At 38.4% G+C, this 23314-nt stretch overlaps 2 protein-coding genes across 11 annotated transcripts in view; both read right to left on the bottom strand.

The window, feature by feature from the left end:
• Positions 1 to 2473: 2473 nt before the first annotated feature.
• LOC139138946 (calreticulin-like) lies at positions 2474 to 9892 on the bottom strand. Its single transcript, XM_070707573.1, has 9 exons — positions 9681 to 9892; positions 7946 to 8050; positions 6927 to 7130; positions 6104 to 6204; positions 5460 to 5669; positions 4831 to 4944; positions 4412 to 4555; positions 3740 to 3832; positions 2474 to 3236 (listed from the first exon to the last, which is right to left on the bottom strand). Exons 1-9 carry the CDS (start codon positions 9760 to 9762, stop codon positions 3042 to 3044), a joined length of 1248 nt encoding a protein of 415 aa, XP_070563674.1. The 5' UTR covers positions 9763 to 9892; the 3' UTR covers positions 2474 to 3041.
• A 6026-nt stretch (positions 9893 to 15918) lies between these two features.
• LOC139138947 (disabled homolog 1-like) overlaps positions 15919 to 23314 on the bottom strand; it is a 32508-nt gene continuing 25112 nt past the window's right edge. For 5 of the 10 annotated variants that reach the window (XM_070707579.1, XM_070707582.1, XM_070707583.1 and 2 more), the window contains 4 exons: positions 22353 to 23043; positions 21286 to 21377; positions 18091 to 18177; positions 15919 to 17717 (listed from right to left, as the gene is read on the bottom strand). In XM_070707579.1, coding sequence (XP_070563680.1) covers positions 18097 to 18177; positions 21286 to 21377; positions 22353 to 23043 — 864 coding nt within the window. In that variant the 3' untranslated portion in view covers positions 15919 to 17717; positions 18091 to 18096. Of the gene's footprint in view, positions 17718 to 18090; positions 18178 to 21285; positions 23044 to 23314 lie in introns of all 10 variants that reach the window. The other 5 variants (XM_070707577.1, XM_070707576.1, XM_070707575.1 and 2 more) reach the window with 1 other exon arrangement.

The raw sequence follows: 23314 nt of genomic DNA on the forward strand, positions 1-23314 counted from the left end.
TTATCTTTTTTCAAAAAAAGCTGCGTGGCGAACGAGTATGGGGTGAGATTACTCAGCCCATAAATGAGGGGTTGTCTGACATTCTTGTATTCGTGGGCTTGTATTTGCCCTGCGCGACTTTCCATTCGTAAATAAATACACCCGCCACAGGAGTGAGTCTGTGACATCAGTATTTCGGTAATAACCCTATTTCTTATTTGATTTTCACACTAGCGAGTGTCAGCCTTACCCTACATGATCTAGACTTATATCGATACCAAGTGGCTATCCACGTATACAATCTTCGACATCATGCTCTTTGAATCTTTGTTTTGAATTTGCAGCATGTACGGTATATTTTGCGGTCATTCAGCAGTCAGAAAATGAAACTTTCCAATTTAACATTGCATGCGATAATCGCGTAAATGTTTATTTTTTCAGTTAAAGAATGTAAAAATTCGTATTTTAGGTCTTTTAATACATTGCTGTTTATTTTGGAATATTTACATTGCTAAATTTTACCTCATCCTTGTAGCATTCCCTCTAAAATGATGTCGAGATCTTCCCGAAGCTATGGCGTGGAAAGTGTTAGAGCTGGGGAGCTGTACAAAGCGTGGAAAGTATTAAAGAAGGCGCTCAAGGGGAGGAAAATGTTGCTCGAAATTATCGGGCATTGCATGGCCTGGGTCTTTGGTTATTTCATCCAGAGACTTTCACGTATAGTTTTTAATTGTTGCTATTTCGTGGTTTTTTGGGTTTGTTTTTTTTTTCTTGTTTTTTTTTTTAGTTGTTTCGTTTTTGGGTTTTGGTTATTTTTTGTTGTTGTTGTTGTTTTTTTGTTTTGTTTTTGTTTTGTTTTTAGTTTTTTTGGCGGGGTGGGGAGGGCGTTTGCACCACTGTTACCCGTGGAAGCCTGAATACTGAATATGTCGGAAGGTTTGGAAGATTAGGGCATCATTCGGCGGCCGATCAGACAATTTGTTTTCAGGACACCATTTGCAAAATTCGATAAATGGTCAGGTCTTCAATATTGTAATCATTTCTTCATTTTGTGAGGACCTACGAATGTAAACAACGATAGACCATCATCTCGATCACTCACAATTTGGTAAGCACTCGTTTTTATTTTTGACGGAAATAGAAGTCATCTGGTGGAACATCTTAGGGGATGACTATTTACGGACAGACTAAACTTCTACTTCACTGTGCCGGTTACATGTAACCGACTGAATACGAATCGTCCTGTGCGATCAATCAAATAGGACTACCAGCGTTTCGTGTTTCCCCACACTGGAAGAGCTGTCAGCTTTGCAAGAATCAGTATAGCGCCCTCTGCAGTCGACGCCACACTGCACTGACTGTTGCGCCGTAAACGAAAGGAGTGGGCTTCATATCAATTATGTTTCATATCTCTCCCATTTGTGGAGTGAACTGGAGAGGAGCCACGTCCATGACACAACGCTCACAGTGTTTGGCAGGGAAACCCTTTCCCTAAATGAGTTTGGAAATGTGTAAGCCCAATGATGAGATTACGATTGATTGCAGGGCACACAGTCCATGTAGCCGACAATGAGATGCAAATGATATGCGGTCAAGGTCTCCTCAACTAACTTTCAGCTGGTTCTTCACTTTCTACTATTTTTATAGTATTTTTTACAAAGGCACGGACTTATTCTACCTGCAACTTAAAACTGATAGTGATTTTGTACCTCATTCTTTACTATTTTTCATAGTTTTTTGGTAGCCGGTAACAGACACTTCGTGTTCGTGTCGGCTACATGGACGATCTGACGATTGATTGCAGAATAAACAAGTTGGTTTGCACTGCTGCACTGATAGGCTTTTGAACAAAAGTGTCATGAGAGATACATGTAAAGAGTGAGAGAGTATACGCATGTAAATGGTTTCAATGTATCGCAATTGCCGTTGCATATAGTTGGTAAGAATTTATGCATGATAATCTATCTAGAGGCCAACCCCCTTCCCATATCAAGGAGTTTCCTTTTGTCAAAGTCAATGTTTCAACTAATCGTGGACCAAGACCTTCATTCCCAAATCTCAAAGCGTGATTGTAAAATGTTGGACAGATTTTCAGAATGTGATTGAAGTCCTGATGTTTAGGTGCTGTAACACGGCAAACAGTTTGTTAGGCTTCTGATATTGTACCAACAACCAGAACCAAAACACTAAAAGGACACAGAATGCATTTTTCAGTCACTTTGTGAAACATTGGTTAAATGTTCCTGAAGGAAATGAGTGTGACCATTGGAGAAAAAAGCCAGAATTGTTGGTCTAAATCTCATACTTTGTCAGATAGCGGCGATATGGACGATTTGGAGAGCTGATTTCAATTTCATCAGACAAACACATCACACATCCTTAACACATGGCTCAGGGAAACATGCCGACAGTAAACAGTATTCTGTTGCTACATTACGAAAGAAATATCTTTGGTAATAGATGGTACCAATGAAATACATACACACACAAATCATGAAATAAAAATTTTGTAAATAAATTTATTTACCAATTTGAAATCTTGAATCCTGAATTGCTTCTCCCATACCAAATGAAGTCACATTTCAGTTGGGCATGTTTAGAATACAAATGTAACAACGAGACCAAAAAAAATATATATAGTGACATTCATTAAAATCCAACATAAAAACGGTTGATACCAGTATTTTTCATAGGGAAGGAAGGCATTGGAAGGGAAATACTAGTCCGGTTATTACATTTATAGTCAATTCACATAGTTTAAATAATTGTAGAATTAGAGTTTTCTGTTATTGGGAAGTTAAAAAAAAATGTTCCTTCAGGTAGGTTCACCGAAGTATGTGGAGTGAGACAAGTCAGAAAGGGCCTAAAAAACTAAATACTTTATTGGGGAGATCTAGAAGTTGCAGCAAATGCTCCCACCCATCAGCAGAAAGACACTGAAATCATTAAAAAGAGGATCCGCCCGTCTCAGAATTCATGAACAACAGCTGAGAAACAAAACTTTTTTTTAAATAGACAACTCTGACAATAAACGTTTTTTTAACTTTGAAAAGAAAACTGTTCTAGAGTTCATCGTGTGTTTCTGCAGCATCATCCTCTTCTTCTTCAAAGTCAGCATCTTCCATGTCTTCAAAATCTTCCTCTTCTTCTTCTTCGTCATCTTGCTCGTCCTCTTCAGCTTTGCGGGCTTTCTCTTCCTCCTCACGCTTCTTTTTCTCTTCTGCATCCTGTTTATCTTTCATTTCTTTTTCTCCTGTCTGTGTGCAATGAAAGGTAAAAGTTTGTGAATTATTTTGTCAATTCAAAACGATTTTTTTTGCTGTTTGATTTTTGTGAACTTTGCCGTACACAGTTTGGAGAGACCCTTAGACCCTTCATCTAGCCTCTGATATCTTCACCCCACTCTTTCACAAGGAGCATGTAAAATTGCAGAGCTGTGGCAATACTTTCAAACAAGGAGTGAAAACACAGACTCACACCATCTACGGGAGGCAAACCCTGAAGGCAGCTTAAATAATGATTGGAAAGCAGGTCACACCAGAATTCCATGAAATTTCACCCATGATGCCGCCACTAGCCAAGTCTCAAGTTTTAAAAAAACATTCCAGTTACATTTATGTGGACCATATGGCAGGTCATCTTTAAAAAAAACTTTGCTACGATACCCTTGTCTATTTACATGATTGCGATGTGTCTTTTCAGTGGTGCTGTAATTGAACTCACTGAGAGAAAGTATATTTTTGAAAACATGAAACAATACCTTTGTGACTTCAAATAATTCTTTGGCATCTTTCTCTGCTTCTTCGATATCATCTGTGATAAGAATGTTGTCAAAAATTGATCCAGACTTAACCTGCAAGAGATAAACAGTAAAATGCATCATTGAATAACCCTACCATGAAAAAAAGTTTATATTTAATTTTTACTTTCACTTAGCTTCAATTTCCAGATAAAGCTGGGATACATAAAGAACACTAGACCACAAATGGTAGCAATATGAAGTTGTCTGGGGATACCTTTATTGGTGAATCAATACAACCATACCCCTTAACATGATGTTGAATTGTTACTAGAGTCAATCACATGTCAAACTTTAGTCTTGCGTAATTCTTGACTCAAATCACAATGGAATTAACAAGTAATTCAAGCGAGTGTTTGATGATAAAATAAGCAGAGTAAGCATCACTTGGCAGAACTTGTAAGTTTGCTTAAACCACACACAGCTTAGATGCAATTAATGTGAAATGAAAAAAAATATAACTCCTAAATTTGGACGTCCTTGGCAAAATGTGAGAAAGTTGATACAACGAAAGTGTTGATCCTTTTTAATTATTAAGACTCTTGGGTTGGGGAAAGCTACAAGACTGCAGTACAAAACCCTCAACACCTGGTTACTTGCATCTGTTCTTGATGATATTACAGTTAAACATACCTGCCAAAGATCTAAACCAATGGCACCAATATCTGTGTATCTGTAAAGATTTTCATCAGCGTTGTAATCTGGGTTGTCAATTTCTGGATGGATCCACTTTCCTTTGTAGTCTGGGTTGTCAATCTGTTTTGGTTTCCATTCTCCCTGTGAACAATGGCACAAATTCAATTTCAGTCAGTTTCAAAATCATCAAAACTCATCGAAGAACTTGTAACAACACAAGATTGGTGGTACTGAAAGAAACAAGTTTATCATATATAGCAGGCATATGGATTTTGTAGTTCACTGAAAAGTACGGTATATTTTTTTATGGCAAGAACATTTTACTAAACTGATCATCTTTGATTCATTAATTTGTTTTGTTTTTTTCACTGGTGACAATGCTGGGAAAGTTTTTAATGTTAAAACATGCATAGTACCTTGTAGTCTGGGTTGTCTATCATTGGTGGTTCCCATTCACCGTCCATTTCATCATCCCAATCTTCTGGCTTCTCGGCATCTGGATCAGCGATGTGTTCTGGCTTATCCCAGTCCTGGAAAATTAGCAGGAATCATATCAATTTCTGTCTGACAGTGTGTGCAAGGTTATTCTACAACAGTCCAGCAATGGGTCAAACCCGGAATTCAAATGGATCACAGTACAAACAAAACCATGTGCATAAAATGTGCATAGAAGTACCGTAAGTGTATTTCCGTACACGTTTGAATTTGTGGGTTTGTTTGTACTGCCATCACATAATCTCTTGGGCATACAGGGTCTGTGATACAGAGCACATCCTTTTTATTACAGAGAATAACCATTATGGTGTTTCACGAGATGCATGTTTACCAAATGTAAAGACCAGCGATTAAAATTCAATCCCACTCCCCTCCACCCCCTCAACCCTATAACCTGTACTTATTTTTTTTTTAAATAATACACAACTGTGTTTTTTTAATAAGATTAAAGTCAGACAGATCTGAAATTTCACAGATCTACAGGAACATCAACTGAAACAGCAAATTTCATTCTCTAAAAATCTACTGTGTGATGTGATGTCAGCCTCACCTCTGGTTTGGTATCTTCTGGGTCATCAATCTTTTCCCTATCATCCCAATCATCTGGTTTTTTGGCCTCTGGGTCCTTGATCTTCTTGGGAGCGAGGAAGTTCCAGTCGTCTTCAAGGTTTCCGCTCTGCACCTTCTTGTTGTCGATTCTAACTTCATAGGTATTGTCAGAGTGGACTACCAGTGTGTACAAATGTGTGAATTCATCATCCTATAAGGGAAATAGTGAAAGGAAAATTATAAGTAAACGCTACTTTAAAACAGATATTGAGCAAAATCAAAGAAAATGCCTTGCTTTGCACGACTACATGAAAATGACAGCTTGTGATGACAACTTGTTAAATCTTAACCTGTTCACTGCCATGGTTTGGCCCATACCTATTGTTATCAATGGTGAGTTTGGACCTGTTTAAAGGGAATTGGGGATGAACAGGTTAAGGTTTCAATTTCAACACTACAACTACGGTATCAGCTCTGACAAGGTGACTTAGTGTGGAAATCACTGATCTCAGTCCTGAACATTTGCTGATCTCTACTGTAAAATGACATGTCAGTACCATGAAGGAATGGTAAGGCAGCCAGCAGAATGAGATTGGTTACACAAACCTCATCTAAACCTGACCAGAACAAAAGAAATTCACTTACTTTGCATCTTATGTCTTTTTGGATCAAAAGGTTGTCCTTCTTTGGCGGGTAGTTGAAGATTACGTGTACTTTCTTAGTTCCGGGACCACAGATATCAGGCCCTGAAAACAACAATGTGCCAATGGTGAGTGGAGATTAGATGACCAACTAGGGCAACCTGGGTGGTGGCAAAGTCATTTGGCAAGTCTAGATGTTCAGGCATTAAAGATTATCATCACAGGCTTCAGCCCCGAAAGATGATATTAATAAGAGTTCATCATTTCATCCAACTTGTAAAACTGACCCAGTTTCCATGATGGCTTGACTGATAACAAGCCATCCATATTTACAAGAACAGACAGCACTGTGAGCAAGGTGCTGTGAAAGTTACCACTGCCATAAGTTCATGTGGCAGAAAAGGAGTGCATCCAATATGGTGACAAGTCACAAATGTATTACCCTTTTGTTTTGTACATGCATATACCAGTAATGTTGCCCTCATCATTTTCTAGATATTTTCATCACTGTTTAGCAGCTTTATGAAGTTGTACATACGCAGGAGCAGTACAGACTGTCATAACAACAGGAAAAATGAGATTGACTACATGCTTGGCGAAATATACTTTATTCATATTAAGTGCTATTCATCCGCTTTTAGATCATGTATCAAATGTACACAATACAAAGTCTCCATAACAAACTTTTCAAACAAACCAAAGAATAAGGGCATGTCAGATATAGATCAGGCTGCCATTCACTTAGTTTTAAAACAGTTCAGCAATTCCGATAGTTTACCATTGATCACAATCCAAGTAACCCATTGCTACAAATGAAAGACACTTACCAAACATGATGTGGTATGGAGTATCACCATGAAGCTTCTCTTGCTCAAGTCCACTGGGGAAAACTTTAACGTAGCCACCTCCACAGTCTATTTTTTGTTCATGTTTGATTGAGAACTGGATGACTAAATCTTTTCCTTCATTACTGAATGAGTCAAAAGTGGCAGAAATTCCATAAAACCTGGCGTCTTGACTTGTTTGGATACCTGTGGATGAAAATAAAATTGTGTTGTTGGAACATTTTTTGAGAAGGTTAATTTGCACAATATATGCTGAGACTTTTTTAGCCCTGTACAAGTGACAATTTCAAAAAGACCTTGTCGACAGAGTCACAGAGCTCTCCTACTGTGCATAGTTTGCACAAAGTCCTGATCAGAAAACTAAACAGCGCCCTCAACAGGTTAACTCTTCATTCTGCATAGCAAAATATGCTGTGGGCAACAAAGCATTCTGAAAGCCTGATTCTGAAAACTTGTTCATTGAAACCCGTGATTACCCTTCCCCCAAAATTTTCTAAAGACTACAGCTTCAATACTATAGGTTTCCTGCCTGAGCAATGATAGCAGTATTTACATTATGGGTGATCAGCTTTTCACTTAACCATCACTGTCATCAGTTGATATTCACATCATTTCACCCTCACATAACCACAGTCCCTCTGCAGGTGTGGAGGGACTGTGACATAACCCTATGCCACCCGTTGTTTGACCAAATCCAATGGTTTTCAAAGGGATGATATTAGCATGCACTGAGCGACTAGATGAGTTTGATAACTCCCTTTGACACAAGAAAATGACCTTGGTTTGCTTGAAACATAAAACACTAAAACATTATGTAATGTTTAAATTAATAAGGAACCCCATAAAATACCTGCATGAAGCATTTTGAACACCAGTCTGATTATCAAGGCAACAGAAGGGTACTAGCCTCATTTCGTATTTCATAAAATCCATGACAAGTACATCACATGAAATAAAATGGGATTAAGTGATCGGAACAGTGATAAGACAAAAATACTCACCTTTGTCTTTTTCTGCATCTGCATAAAATTTACCGGCTGTGTGTTTCCATTTTCCTTGCTCTGAGCCTTTGGCTGTTGATTCCACCCACCTTTCTTCCCAACCGGCTGGAAGAATCAAAACACTGATATTAGGGACAAGACCACTCAGTACATCAAAGTATGTTCATGTTGGCGGTCATACCATTCAGCACAAGCTTATCTTCTATTGGTCAATTTTCTAATTTACTGTACATTTCATTGTCAGGCCAATAATGTGAGAAAAGTTTCAATGTGTTCAATTTGTACAGGGTGTAAAATCCCATGACCAATGGTATTACTTGTGTTCATTTTTTTTCATGCTCTCAGCCCTTAGCTATCAACCAGCTCTGGGTCATGGGAGAATATGAAGGAAACAAATATTTGCTGTAGGCTAAGTATTAACTCATATTGATCACAAAGATTGATCAATAATCAAGCTTCCACAAAACTGAAAAAATTCACAAAAAAGTGTACAATAATTCCCTTCAATGAGAGCACTAGAGGTGTTTCCCTCCTACTCTGGTTACTGCACCTCCCATGACTCCATTCTAAATACTGAACATAAAATCCCCCCCCCCCCCCTTCCAAAATTGGTTTTCTAAAACCCCTTAGCCAATCAGAGGTTGCCAGTTGGGTACCAGAAATATGCTCCTGTCCCATTGCATGGTTGCACTGTGGCGTGCTCTAATAAGCCCCTGCCTTGATATTCCATACAATTTTTAAAAAAATCTGTTCCTCTGAACACCGATGGCATAAAATTGGCCAGACATTTATGATAAAAATGATTAAAATTATTGCAATTAATCCACCATAAACAGCAATGCCACAAAATTGAACTGAGCTTATGTAGTTGTTTTAACAAGCAGTTCAGTTCAACTATCGCAACCATTTTTACATAGACACAAAAATTCTAAAACTAATTTCTTGCTCGTGTTTTTTCCTCTTGTTTTGGGGTTCTTTTTGCAGTTTTTATTCACATAGGCTGAATTAATATTACGAGTGTGATTTACAGCCTATTTGAATAGCTATGATTTCATTACGGATGAACAATTCCAATGCAATTGCATGATCGGTGAACAAATCGCGATTTTCACATCGCAGAGGAAGTACTTTCAAACACTTTTGCTATCAGGAATTTCATGGCAATAATTTCCGGGAGAGTAATAGGTTTTGTTACAGTTGGGGCATACACTTTGTCTTCGAATCACTGTAGTACACATGCGCTATGTGTTACTCTGACCTCTGAAGTGGACACAGCCAGGACCAAGGTTTTGAGTTTTTTGTAATTTGAAGTATTTGTCATCATTAGTTACTCAATCGCATCATTTGTACGGTTAACAATGGTACAAGGATTTCCATTGGAAAGGTACACGCCACCTTTTTGTGGTATGGGATGTACAAGTTAAAGGTATGGTCTGCAAACGTAGCTTACATGCAAGGCCTCGCCCGGCCCGATCAGTTCATGGTTGAGAAAGGCTTGAACAGAAGCAGAATACCTGAATGCAATCGTCACTGAAATATTACGATGCTTTTGTCTGCTGTCTCTCAAATACACAACTAAACTTTTCGGGGCTGGAAACTGGTTCTACTAGAGTGAGGCGAAATACTACGAGTCCAACCAAATGCAAGCAGCATATATCAAAGGAGCATACACCTAGCACTTTACATGTTAACATTTCCCTTGATTTGATTTGCAAAATGCGAACCAACTACTTACCATCAAATCCCTCGCGGAAGTAGACAGTTGCTTCAGAAAGTGCACACCCGAGAAGGGCTAAAAGTATCGTCCACAGTCTCATTTTCACTGCAATTTTAGCTACTTTCTCTGAAAATACCTACAAAACAGTGAACATCCAGCTTTGCCACAGGCCTTATAATACAGATACCGTACACGTGAAGGTACAGCCAAATGTCTACATCTGATTGGTTGAAGTGCCGGCAGTCATTAAGAATTACCCAATCAGCGGTAACCACGCGTCAAGGGCTCTACCACGGCGCCATCTAGTGGCTATTTATTATTCTACTTTGTCTTACATATAGTCTGCAGTAAGCGCAGCTGCAGCGACACCGAATCATGAGTTTCAGGTGAACGAAGTATCACCAATGAAAATATCTATGAAGAGTTCACGTAAATAGCTTTGCAAAATATCTGTTCTTTTTACATTTAAGATCAATATTTTTTCACTATATTAAATCCGTACAGCTATATCTGAGTCGAGCTTAATCGAAGAGGTGTAGAGGACGATGAAACTAGTGCCATGGGTCATGAACATTGGGTGGCCAAATTACGGATCACGTTCAAGGAAAGGCGGTACAGAAAATATGAAAAAACGAGCAAATACTGGTAACCTAGTAGAAAGAGTCAGGTTTTGATCGAAACAAATAACCCATCGTGCATCTGGGAACACTATCACAACGGAGAAAGTGTCATGACCAGATCTAGGCCTAAGCCTACGATTGATGTGCGCTAAACTTGACATAAGTTTATGGTCATTAGTAAAAACCAAGACATACTGAAGTCATGATCAGTTCAAAGTGTAGATTAGTCAAACGGAGTCGAAGATAAATGATGTGAACGATGCGCAGTGGGCTAAAACCGCGTATATTATGCGTTCCTGAAATCACGGGTTTTGGAGCTACCCAAAAATAAAAGCATACAACCCGACTTCCGTGACAACACTCTGGACAAGGGAGGGGACACGCTTTCGTGGGAAAGAAACATCCAAAATTAACAGTGAAACAAAACTGATGTATGAAGCAGAGTAAACACGTTTAACGCCCTGAAGATTAAGAGGCGTTCGACGGTGTGTACGCCGCTCACAGCTAAAATGTATCATAAATATGCAAAAAATAACTTTATTCACAACTGCAATCATAGACCAATTAAAATCGGATATACAGATGGAAAGTATAACGCACAAATATATCAAGATAATAGTAAGCTTACTGCGGTTATTGTACGGGCCTAATTTATATAATTTCCTGTTTGGTGACAACGCATACAACATTTTAAAAAAGTGAAATATATTTGCAAACTGACCTGAATTTTAAATATATCGACAAATTAAACTGCCCGGGGCCATAAAAAATGCTGCATGTATTAAAGCAGTGGGCCTACTTTTCGCTGCAGTAACTATGGTATGACGTACTCATGTCACGTGTGTTATACACCAGCGAAGGCGTAACACGTGGATTGTATAGCATGCACCATGTGGAAGTACATACATTTCTGAACGTCCTGTTCGCTACCAGCCTACAGTTCATGTCATTGTGGAATCTTTATACTGTTAAATAAATACGTTATGCACTCTATATTTTAACAAGCGACCTACCGGCCGATATAGCTCCGCTGTGTTTATGTAGAGAATAACTATTTTTGACACATGTTGATGAAGAAGGGTGGAAATCTTTGATAGCTCGATGCAGTGGCCAGAAAAAAGTGGCTAAAATAAGCTGCAAAAAAACGCAATTGAAGATTTCATCATACTTTGAATGTATCACATAGGATCATCCCTAAGAACATGTCAACCAAAGCTATCTGATGAGTAGTTTTTGAGAATAAATTTTTTGACCAAAAATGGCAACAATTGCCCCCAAAAGTAAAAATTGCAGATTTCATCATAATTTCAAAAGATCAAATTTAGTTCATCTATAGAAACCTGTATACCAAATTTCAAAGCTGTTAGACAAGTACTTTTTGAGAAACACATTTTTTGACCAAAAATAGGAAAAATTGCCCCAAAAATTCAAAATTGCAGATTTCATCATTATTTCAATAAAGATCATTTAGTTCATCTATGGAAACCTGTATACCAAATTTCAAAGCTATCAGATGAGTAGTTTTGAATATACACATTTTTTGACCAAAAATGGCAAAAATTGCCCCAAAAATACAAAATTACAGATTTCATCAGAAATTCAATATATATTACTTAGCTCATCTGTAGAAACCTGTATACCAAATTTCAAAGCTATCAGACCAGTACTTTTTGAGAAACACATGTTTTGACCAAAAATGGCAAAAATTGCCCAAAATTACAAATTGCAGATTTCATCATAATTTCAATAATTATCATTTAGTTCATCTGTAGGAACCTGTACACCAAATTTCAAAGCTATCGGATGAGTAGTTTTGGAAATACACATTTTTTGACCAAAACTGGTAAAAATTGCCCAAAAATTACAAAATTGTAGATTTCATCATAATTTCAATAATTATCATTTAGTTCATCTGTAGGAACCTGTATACCAAATTTCAAAGCTATCGGATGAGTAGTTTGGAAATACACATTTTTTGACCAAAAATGGCAAAAATTGCCCCAAAAATACAAAATTACAGATTTCATCAGAAATTCAATACATATTACTTTGTTCATCGATAGAAACCTGTATACCAAATTTCAAAACTATCAGACCAGTACTTTTTGAGAAATAAATTTTTTGACCAAAAATGGCAAAAATTGCCTTAAAAATGCAAATTTGCATATTTCTGCACAATTTGAACAAATCTGAAATAGATCATCCCTAGGGACCTATGTACCAAATATCAAAGCTATCTGACAGGCAGTTTTGAAGAAGAAGATTTTTAAAGATTTTTTTACCAGAAATGACAAAAATTGCCTTAAAAATACAAATATGCAAATTTCGCCACGATTTGAACAAATCTGACTGAAGTCACCCTAAGCAAACTGCATATCAAATTTCAAAGCAATCGGACAAGCGGTTTCAGAGAAGAAGATTTCCTTACCAAAAACACCAAAAAATGCCCCAAAAATACAAATATGCAAATTTCACCACGATTTGAACAAACTGAAGTGAGGTCACCTTAAGTGAACTGCATATAAAATTTTAAAGCAATTGGACTTGCGGTTTCAGAGGAGAAGGCAATTGTTGACGGACGACGACGGACGACGACGACGACGGACGACGACGGAAAATCAACCTATTTGATAAGCTCCGCGTCGCTGACAGCGGAGCTAAAAAGCGACGTGTCTGACAAAAATACGCTTTTAAACCAGTTAATTAAAATACTTTGATAATTCTAATCATGATACTGATTCAAAAAATTATAATTGTCTCTATCGAATTCATTATTTTTTCAGGTTATTAGAGAGTTCATTTCATTTTTTTCACTATTTCGTGTCCTCCGAATTTCCGAACAGCACTTTAATAGTTTATGACAAGATCTGAGATGTCATGGTCTTCCTGAGTCGGGCTTGCACTAGTCGGCTGCGTAGATATTATGTTCATATCTGCCCGCACGTGTCGGTCACGCTGGTGTTTTCTTTGATGGTGTGATTCTCTGTATGACTGATTCAAGGCCGTAAATTTGATGTAATAACACTCCTTTAAAAAATACTCCCAAGTCTACAAATCCGAATCTACCGAACCATTGAATCAGCACACTGACAAACAATACCTTTAGGGAATCACGCCAGGTGATACTGCTAGCAGAAGTTATAGCATTTTCAATAACAACTAGTTTTATTGGTTTTTTTTTCTATAACATACGGAATGTTTACTTCCATACCGTCGTTACGAGAATTGACAAGATATTGAAGATTCAATCGTCTAACGTGTGGATCAGTGTGAACAGTCATAATCTATATATTTGATCTCGTGATCAACTAAGCGCATCCTCTCATGAATAATCCATGAAGTGCATGATGTAAAGAGCCACACAGACATAGCTTTACCTGCGAGTGAATGAACCTCCAAACAGTGCTAAGTGAATGGTTTGTACTTCACAAATATATCTTCATCTTCAATGCTAGTACAGTATAGACAAGCTATTCGTATGTTTGCATGCTTTCATTGTTCAGTACTTCCTCTTACGATAGAAGGAAGAAGACACAACATCGCTCCAGCAGAAAGGCTAAGTAAAATTTGTGCAACAAAAATACGGAAGATGAAGATCACTTTATGTAATTTGCTAATTGTCCAAGGTGCTTTAGACTATAGTACTTACCCAAGGATCTGTTTCTGGAACCTAATTATAACAAATTTATAAAGTTTGTGAGTTCATCTGCCTAAGGCGACTTAATAAGTCTTTGTAATAATATTTTAAGAACATCCAAGCTAACAGAAAAAGGCTTGCGTAGAGGTATATTTACGTATCCTACTTTGTTTTTACTGAAACTTTTCTTTTCACCGAAACTTTTACAACACTCGTGTACCTCATGTATTGTTATTTACTTATTAGCTGGTTGATTTATTGATTTATCTTTATCCATTTATTTTGTACTCCACACAAAATATCAGATGTGACCCCTTTGCATATGGACCGGTGGCCTTGAAACGCAAATAAAAGACAAAGACTATAAATTCGTGTTTGTTTGTTTGTGGATCGCGATTTACCTGGCTTTGAACACAACTACATGTACGTACATGTTAAACCGCAAGGCTACGTTGCTTTGAATGAATAGAAAATATTCGAGGAGAAATCTCAAATCTGAGGAATGGATCGAAGATACCTAGAACATCAGTCTCACGTTCCATGTACGTGAAAAACACTAGCTTTCTTTACTCTCAATCCGCTCACTTGCTGCATCCGGGGATCGGCATGTTCGATGACAGCGCCATCTGGTGGCAAATTACTCGACTATCAATATACGCGTATTTTTGGATTCAAGTACGATGGCTCGCTACATGCCTACCTACGTACAGAATCTTGGGGTAGAGACAGCACAGAATATGCAAGAAAGAAATTAAAACATACGGTATCAAGGTCAATGAACTTTTTTTATTATTGCCATTGTTATTACTAAATAAAATAAAGACGTGTAGGTTACTAAAATTACCATTCCATTTCAATTGAAGACAATTCCTTTTTAATTCATTGTATTAGGATTATTATAAATACATTTTAGTAAAATGTAAATTCTTCATCTAAAATCCTGGATTCCATGACACTATTTTGCAGTTATTTCAGCCCCTCCCCGAAAATCATTTCATTTGCTGGGTTAAGTTGGTAAATTTGTGATGCACACACATAGTAATACTGCTAGAAGAAAGAAAGAGAGGAAAAACTCCAGTTTCAAACAATGTTATTTTAAAGCATGTAATTCCAGATGTAGTACTGTAAATGAAACTAAACCTTTTAAAACGGATATTGTCAAATAAAAACCCAAGGAATAAACAGATTTGACAGCAGACATACATGTTAAAGTAAAGAAAATGGGCACTTTGAACTTCTTCAAACTAACGCATTACTTAAGAGAGTAAATGTCTTGACACAAAAGCATTAACGTGACGATTATGAATAATATTGAAACTTTCCGACTGTCTATGAGAATGTCATGGTTTGGAGAAAGTGGAAGTCTATAGCAGGGGGTGCACAGTGCAGAGGCAGAATTGTCCAGAGAATGCTTCTGAAATAATTTGTAAAGGAGGGATAAGCTATGGTTTAGGAGTTTGTTGGTTTAACCAAAGGGATGTGAATGGTATGGAATTCCCTTCCTTTGTGGTATTTTGTCACAAAATCTTGAACAAATGCTTAGAAACAACATGACCTGCTAGACCAGATGCACAACGTCCTTCACTTGAAATGTACTGAGTGAAAAATGTACATTTGGTGATAAACGGTACATCTACAAAGTTTTTGTTGCATTGGAATAATCCCAGATAATCTTTGTTCAGGATTGAGTGTTTGGAGAAATATTGACTCAAATCTTGCACCCCCATTATCACTGTGAGCTTGTCCAAATATCAATAAAATACAATAGGGTTAAACCACTGCCTCTTAATTAAAGGGGTTGAGCGTAAAGGTGTAAAAGTCAATTTACCGACTGTGGTACCAGAAACTCCTTCTCATTAAATGTACAGGATTTCTCCATACACCCTAGAGTATCTCCATTGTATGGTTTGTGCCCTCGTTTCCAGAAAATCTGTATGTATCCCATCTCTGAATCCTTTGTCTTTGCTGTATCAAAAGAAATCCATGTGACTGGAAAATGTGGAGATCAGGATTTTGCCACTTTATTTGGATAGCATACATTCAAAACCATAACATCTCCATTTCACTGAGGTAAAATAAAGTTTCATCCCCATACCACATTTCGCCTTGGTTAAATAATGAAAAAAAGATGCCAGGTAAAAGCAAAATTAGTGGGCTATGCTTAGAACTAACTGTGCAATGTTTTCACGATTAAGAGTTGGAGCAAAGAAAGTAAACAAAACGTTCCACTCATGAAACATGATATGTTACCAGTCATTGGTAGCGAGACATCTACATGTATAAATGTTACAGCTTGTATTATAATGTTCAAACTAAACTTGCGGGGGAAAAAAAGTTTCTTTCCTGTTTAAACTTTCTGGCAACACAAGAGATCTCAGCCAGGTTAACGTACACTGATCTGGTAAACAGACCTGCTTGCAAATACAGCTTCACAAACATCACAATAACGCTTTAATTCATTACAAGTGGCTTTTCCATGCAAGGCCGGTATAAAGGTATGTAAAGATCAAAACATAAAATTCTCATTATTAACAATACATTACAGAATGTACATTTTTATACATACATGTGTTTATTAGCAAACTCTAAAATAACCATTCACGTATTCTCGGCTTGTATAGAATTTCTCAGCATATACAAACTTGTCATGAAATGTTGAATTGATTTCTTCTCGCTTAAGGTAGAATGCACCTCGGGGACAGATATTTGGACTCTCAAACTTTTACAATACTTCTTTAGTCTATCTACCACTTGTGGGGGCTCATTTTGAAGCTCGTGGAGTAAATAAAGTTTTCAGTGGTTTACTTTTGTAAAAATCGAAAATTTTAGTTTTCCCCATAGGGTTAACAATAGGGATGGCGGCCATTTTGAATTTAAAGTGTCGGTAAATATTGGGTAATTTGTTCTCTAGTACCACATTTTGCACGGTGGCCCCTGATTTTTATTCCTTATTTCAGAAAGGAATGGTTTAATGTTTCTTTAGGGAAAGTTTGAGCAAAAGAGTTTGATTTCAATTTCACGTTGCATAAAACCTTAAAATAAATTGGAAAGGCTTTGGTTTCCACATGTTAACACATTTTGTGGGGAAAAAAGAGCTTGTAGGATGCAGTAAAAGTATTACATGGTAGTGTTTTGTCTATGTTGGTTTTTTTGAGGTTGGCCTACCTAAAATGGATGTCTTTCACACTCAGAAAGCAATCACAGATGATAACAGCTTGGATGTGTTTCAAATATTGCGATAGAAGGTCTCAGAATTGTCACAATCATCAATAAAGTTTCTGATCTCGACTTGCTGAAATAACACAACATTTTTGTTCAAACCGTCATTCTCAAAACCTTCATCTGGTTTAATTACGGGAACTTTCCTTGGTGCACAGTTACACTACATTGGTCAAACATAATACCGTTTTGGAAACTGAATCGCTGAGTTTTTTCATTCCATACATAAAAATATAATCATTAGAAATGTTCCAAGACACGCCCTTGGACTGTATGCAAACTAAACATGGGCCAGTTAATGGTTTGTAAACTGTCAACCAATTAAAATCAATGTTAATAATTCTCAAAAAAAATTAACTCTCTCTAAAAAATAGATCCAATTTTCTGTACATATGAAAACAGGGCTGTTTTTAAATCACAAATCAATCGACAGCCACATGCATAAACAGCTAATTGTAAGGGAAACGAGGAGTTGTAAACTGTCCATTGTGATCCATTTGCCGATGTTACTGACAAGAGATCAAACATCTCAGTCCATTTCTACGGCTTTGGTTCAATCACTGCTGTGTTAAGAGGATCCTGATAAAAAAAGATGGGAAAAGTTGTTCAGGTTGATGAAGTCTAATGTTAACACTGATAGTGTATTAGCACTGATGATGCACATGATCAAAACCAGAAAAAAAACACATATCAAACATATTCATTGTAGAAAAACTGGACTGTACTATATCTTTCGCTCTTCTTTATACTGTTGAAGTGACAGTACTGCAGAGTTAATGTGACAACTGACATCACAGGATTTGATGTGAATATGGTACCTTCAATACAAACACTGGAAGGACAAACCTCACCTATTTTAATACTGTATGATAAATACCTTGCTGCAGCCCATCACTGATGGTGTGAAAATGGTAACAAGCATGATATTTGGGCCAAGGCCAATGAATCTTACCTTTGTTCAAAGGTTTCCTAACAAGTCAAAAGCATCACCACTGAATGCATTATTAGTAGTATTGGTAGTCGGTTGTACAGCAGGTGCCTGATAACGACAGAAAGAACATGAATATTCATGTGTTATGTGTGTCCTTTTTAACAGTCATTTCTTTCAACAGGTTTACTGAACACAAATCCTTTTGATTCATATGATGGCCAATTTTGCAAGAACATAACTACACAAAGACTGAAAGATTCAGCCGCATGTGGGGCTCTGGCGCTCTGTGACCTCTGACCCTACGGAGGTTTCAGAGTGCCTCATTGCATACACACCATTGAATCTTTCAGTGTAAACTACACAATGTCAGTTTGATGTCTTTTCACTGCTTAGTGTAACCTACATGTATATCTAATACAGTTGCAAATTTGTCGCCATGTATCACTTAAAATTTGATTTATAAGATGTAAAGATACACTGCGACTATAACCTTGCTTGTTGAATACCATTCTTCTTTACTGTTCTCCTCTTTCCTAAAGACTTCCAATGGTTCACAGCAAAGGACAAGCCAACACAAATGTTCAAAAGTCATTTTAACCACATTGATTTCCTCTGTCCATGTACTGATAAACAGTTTTATACTCTAGGGGAGCGTTTCAAGTTTTCTCCAAGCTTCTAAGGAGTGTTATTCAAACACAAAATTAATGTGATGATTTCACTGTCTATTCACTCTATGAATTCATGAAATCTACACTCCCCAACTCTGAGGTACCATTTAAGTGTCCATGAGACTTCCAGTACTGTAATAAACTGATTACTTGTCATTTATTCCTGCTCCTGAGAAATGAAATTGGACTTTGGAGATCTACAAGAAACTTCACTGACGAAGCCGTGACTCTTCAAAATCCTTGTCATAATTTGAAAACAATTTCATGGAAAATATCCTCTGAAATTAGCGCACTAATTTTTGATGCAATGAAGCCAACAGCATGTGACATAGACACTTTTGACTAAAATTGGTTTAAAAATCAATAATTGCCAAAATCACTTCATATTCCATATTGAACTTAAAGATGAATTTGTAACACCTACTCGCAACTCTGTGTTCTGATTTCTTAAATATACGGTCGCGTGGTATGCATTATTCAGCACTGATAGATATACACAGAGCCAGTCACCAGTTAACAGTTTCCAAACTATTAACCAGTAAACGGTTCAAAACAACTGTTGACTGCACCATCTAGACACATTCTAGAATCCGTTAAGAAGACGGTAATGTCACCTGTGACCAAGACCAGTGACAGAAGACGCATATCTGGATTTTTTTCAGTGAGAAAATTGGTTGAGGTGTGTTACAAAACACATATTAAATGACCACATTCAGGTAACAGCACACATTTGTTTTCCCCTGGGAAGAACAATTGCCTTAACAGGATGTACGATCGGAAAATATAAGCGTACTGCGCCGATTTCCGCGCAGAAATGTATCCATAGTAACCACGCGCGCATAGTGACGTTCCGAACGTTTTTGCGTTGTACAACATGTCGTCTGCAGGTAAAGGAAAATCGCGCCGAGAAAATGTTCAGCGTGCCCTCAAAACACGCTGGAAGGTACGAGAATTCAGCAAAGAGATAAAAAAATGCAACATGACCGTAGCCTGTACAGCGTAAGTCAGAAGTATGACGTCTGATTCGCTATTCGTGGTTATAATTCCAATGATAGTGTCGCTAGTAGACCTACCGGAGAATGGAAGAATGGCCGTCGCATTGTCGATTTGAGTGAACTAGCCGAAAATCTTGACACTTGTGTCATTTGCGGGCTTGCCTTTACGATTGTCATCGTGTATTGGAGAAACGCCAAGTTCACGGCCTCGGCTTCTGGCTCCACGTAGTGTGTGACAACTTACTTAGCCTGCAGTGCAGCGAAGTCAACCTAATCCCCACCGATAAGCGTCACGGCAATAAATATTACGTGATTTTTTGTATGCTGTATAGACTCTAAAAAGTAGAAGAACCTAAAAGTCTTTGCTTTGTTCTGTCATTTCCCTCTCATTAAAGTTTAATGGTAGGCTTGAATCATGACCATACCTGGAGGGGGCCACTGCAGGTAGCCTAGCCACGGCAGGTCAGCAGCATTTGAAGAGCGCCCTCGTGCGACGAACCCGGGAGAGCATGGTTTATCGCCAGAACCTGTAAATCCTAGTTAGTTTTTGCAAAATTGTGAAAAATCGAGCTCGGCGACCTACTAAACAAAATGTGGTTTTGAAAAATTCACAAAAAGTGCTATTATTTGGCAAAGTTTGAGAAAATTGACATTAGTAGAAACTATCAATAATTAATAAATTACCCTCTCCCATTCCTAAAATTTGGGCATATTGTTGCAATTTTGGTTAAAAAATAAATATGATGACTTTTTAACTCAATTTTAATGTAAGTAAAATCTTCAAAGTAGCTTAGGTTTATGATTTCTTTATTCTTTTACAGTGTAAACGTGAAAAATGCGATCATGATATAAATATGAAAATGATGACCTGTTTTATTGATTTTTAGTGATTTTGTGAAAAACCGTGAATTTTTAATGTCATTTTGTAAAACAACAAGCACGGTGACCCCATGTTTTTTTTGCAGTTTTGGACTATTCACATATGTAGGTATTCAAAAATCCCCATTTGAAAAAATTGACATTACTTTTACTTTTTCCGATCGTACATCCTTAACAGTATTTCCTTTGGCCTATGACCTCTTGAAACAGACTTTTTGTGTGACTCTCTGGCCTTCTGCAACGAACAAATGCTGTTACCCTCATGGCCAGTTAATAGGTGTACAATACAAACCAAGTATCACAGCATTCTGACAAATTATGTTCAGATTTCACATGAACTCTTTTCCATATTTGTGAAGTTAACATATTCATTTGAACAAAATGCCAACATCCTTGTATCAAATCAGATGCTGTATTCCTGAATGGTACAGGATGGATCCGCACGTACATGATGTCAAACCATAGACTCTAAAGTATCTCAAGAGGGGTAGGGGGGGTCTATAGTCAAGCCAAGCCATGACAAAAACACCTGAGACAATTTCTTCTTTGTAGAAGATAAACGGACATTGAATTTTAAACACAGTGGTTTACCATGTTGTAACACAGATGCATGGCTTGTTTAATGATGGCTTTCAAATGAAATGGATAACAGAGAAGGTTTTATGGTCACTTACTGCTGCTGGACTACCACCAAATCCAAACGGATCAACAGCTTGGTTTCCGAACAAGTTATTCTGGGCTGGCTGCGCGGGAGCGATACTTCCTCCTACAGAAAATGGATCATTTTTAGAGCTGCTCGCTGAGGGTGATGATGTCGCTGCCGCGAATGGATTGCCAACGGATGGAGATGAAGATGGTGATGACAGTGTTGTTGCATTTGAAGATGAAAAGCTATATGTGTCCTTTGTGGCGCCAATCACAAAAACTTTGCAGGCAGTCGGGGAATCAGCACTGAAGGGGTCGTCTGCAAACGGGTCATCGTGGATGGGAAGCCCAACAACGTCCGTGTTTTTGTTTGTGTGTGCAGGTGCAGCAGCGTTTGAAAAAGAGAAGTCAGAGTCTGTGTTTGTGGCAGTTGTGGAGCTAGAGTTGCTGAAAATATCGTCCATAGGAAACAGGTTACTGAAGTTGTCCTGTGCAGAATTATTTGGTACGCTACTGGACATGCTAGTGCCGTCAGAGCTGGAAAAAAAGTCATGCTGGTTAAAAAGGTGCTCTTGAGGAAGAGAGGTTGACTGTGCAGCTGTTTTCTCAGTCATGCTCTGGGTTGTGTTCTGGGTTGTGTTAGCAGTGTTACTAGAGAAGGCTGCCATGGTGTCAGAGGAATCACATGCACTACTAGAAATAGAAGGGTTGCTATTAGAAGGTGCGCCGGAAAACAAACTGGTACTCTCCTGTAAGTTAAAAGCATTCGAAAAGGAACTGCTAGCAGAATTAATAATTGTGTGTTTTTCAGTCCTGTTTGATTGTTTTTGTTGTTGTTGTGAAGGGCTTCCCAAAGAGCTGGCGGGCGTGGTCTCCTTCGGTGTGTGTGTCCTGGGAGGAATGGGTATGGGATTACTGATTTTGTCCTTATCCCCATGAACCATGGATGATCTCGGTGGAAGCGGAGGTGTGATGTCTCTAACTGGTTCATTGACTAATGATACATTTGAATCGGCTGTTACATTGTTCCTGGGTGGTAATGGAGGCGGCGGCATGCCTGGTGATGGTAAATTGAAATCAGAATCGCTAGAATTACCGGGACTTGTCAGACTGGATCCAAACAAATCATCTGAAGGCAATGTGCTGGCAGCCACTGCCATGGGTGCAGGGGGTGGCTGTCCGATATTAGTCCTTGGCGGCATGGGAGGCGGGCCCCCGCCTCCTGCTGTTGGCACTGGTGGGGGTTTCCTCGTTGGGGGCGCTCCAAGGCTTGCAAAGGCATCTTTGTTGTTGCCCAGCACATCCAAGTCACTGAATGGGTCTGGCTTTTTCGGTGCTGGGTTCTGAGGAGGTGGCATGGGTCTTCCAGCAGTGTTGAGAGTCACACCAGGTGGAGGGCTGCCAAACGCACCTGTACTTGGAGGAGAATTGAACGCTGCATTCATGCTAGCCGCCATGGAGGTTTGGTTTGGAGACATTGAGGTGTCAAACAGACCGTTACCCATTGCGTTCCCGGTGGCCGGTGCAGCGCCAAGCATGCCACCACCACCGAAAGGGTTTTGACTGCCTGGCTGAGTACCCATCATCTGGCCAAATCCAGGCTGCTGAGATTGGAAAAGGTCCACCGGCAGTGAGTTGGTCTGACCAAAGTCTGCGGTGAAACCTTGCTGCTGTGTCTGTCCAACTGATCCGGGCTGAGATTGGAAAGGGTCAAACAGAGCATCTCCCGTTGATGCCATGGGCATGGGTGCGGGCTGAGGAGTGGATGGCGAACCAAAAGAACTTTCCTGAAATCAAGGGCAACAGAGTGAGAGTTAGCACATATCAGTCTGTGAAAAGAGATTAAAATATCAAATTGTACATTCAAAATTTCAAGAAACATTATTCAGATTCCACACCCCCCCCCCCCCCCCTCCCCCCGATCTTTGGCACTTTTCCCTCACCTGCCATGACAAATAAGACCAACCAATCTAAATTAACACTTTATAACAAAAGATACAAATCACAGTTAGGCACTTTTACACCCATTTTTTCCCTTCAGATGTCAGTGATATACTT

Source organism: Ptychodera flava, chromosome 8 (assembly GCF_041260155.1).
Source record: "Ptychodera flava strain L36383 chromosome 8, AS_Pfla_20210202, whole genome shotgun sequence".
Lineage (NCBI taxonomy): Eukaryota > Metazoa > Hemichordata > Enteropneusta > Ptychoderidae > Ptychodera > Ptychodera flava.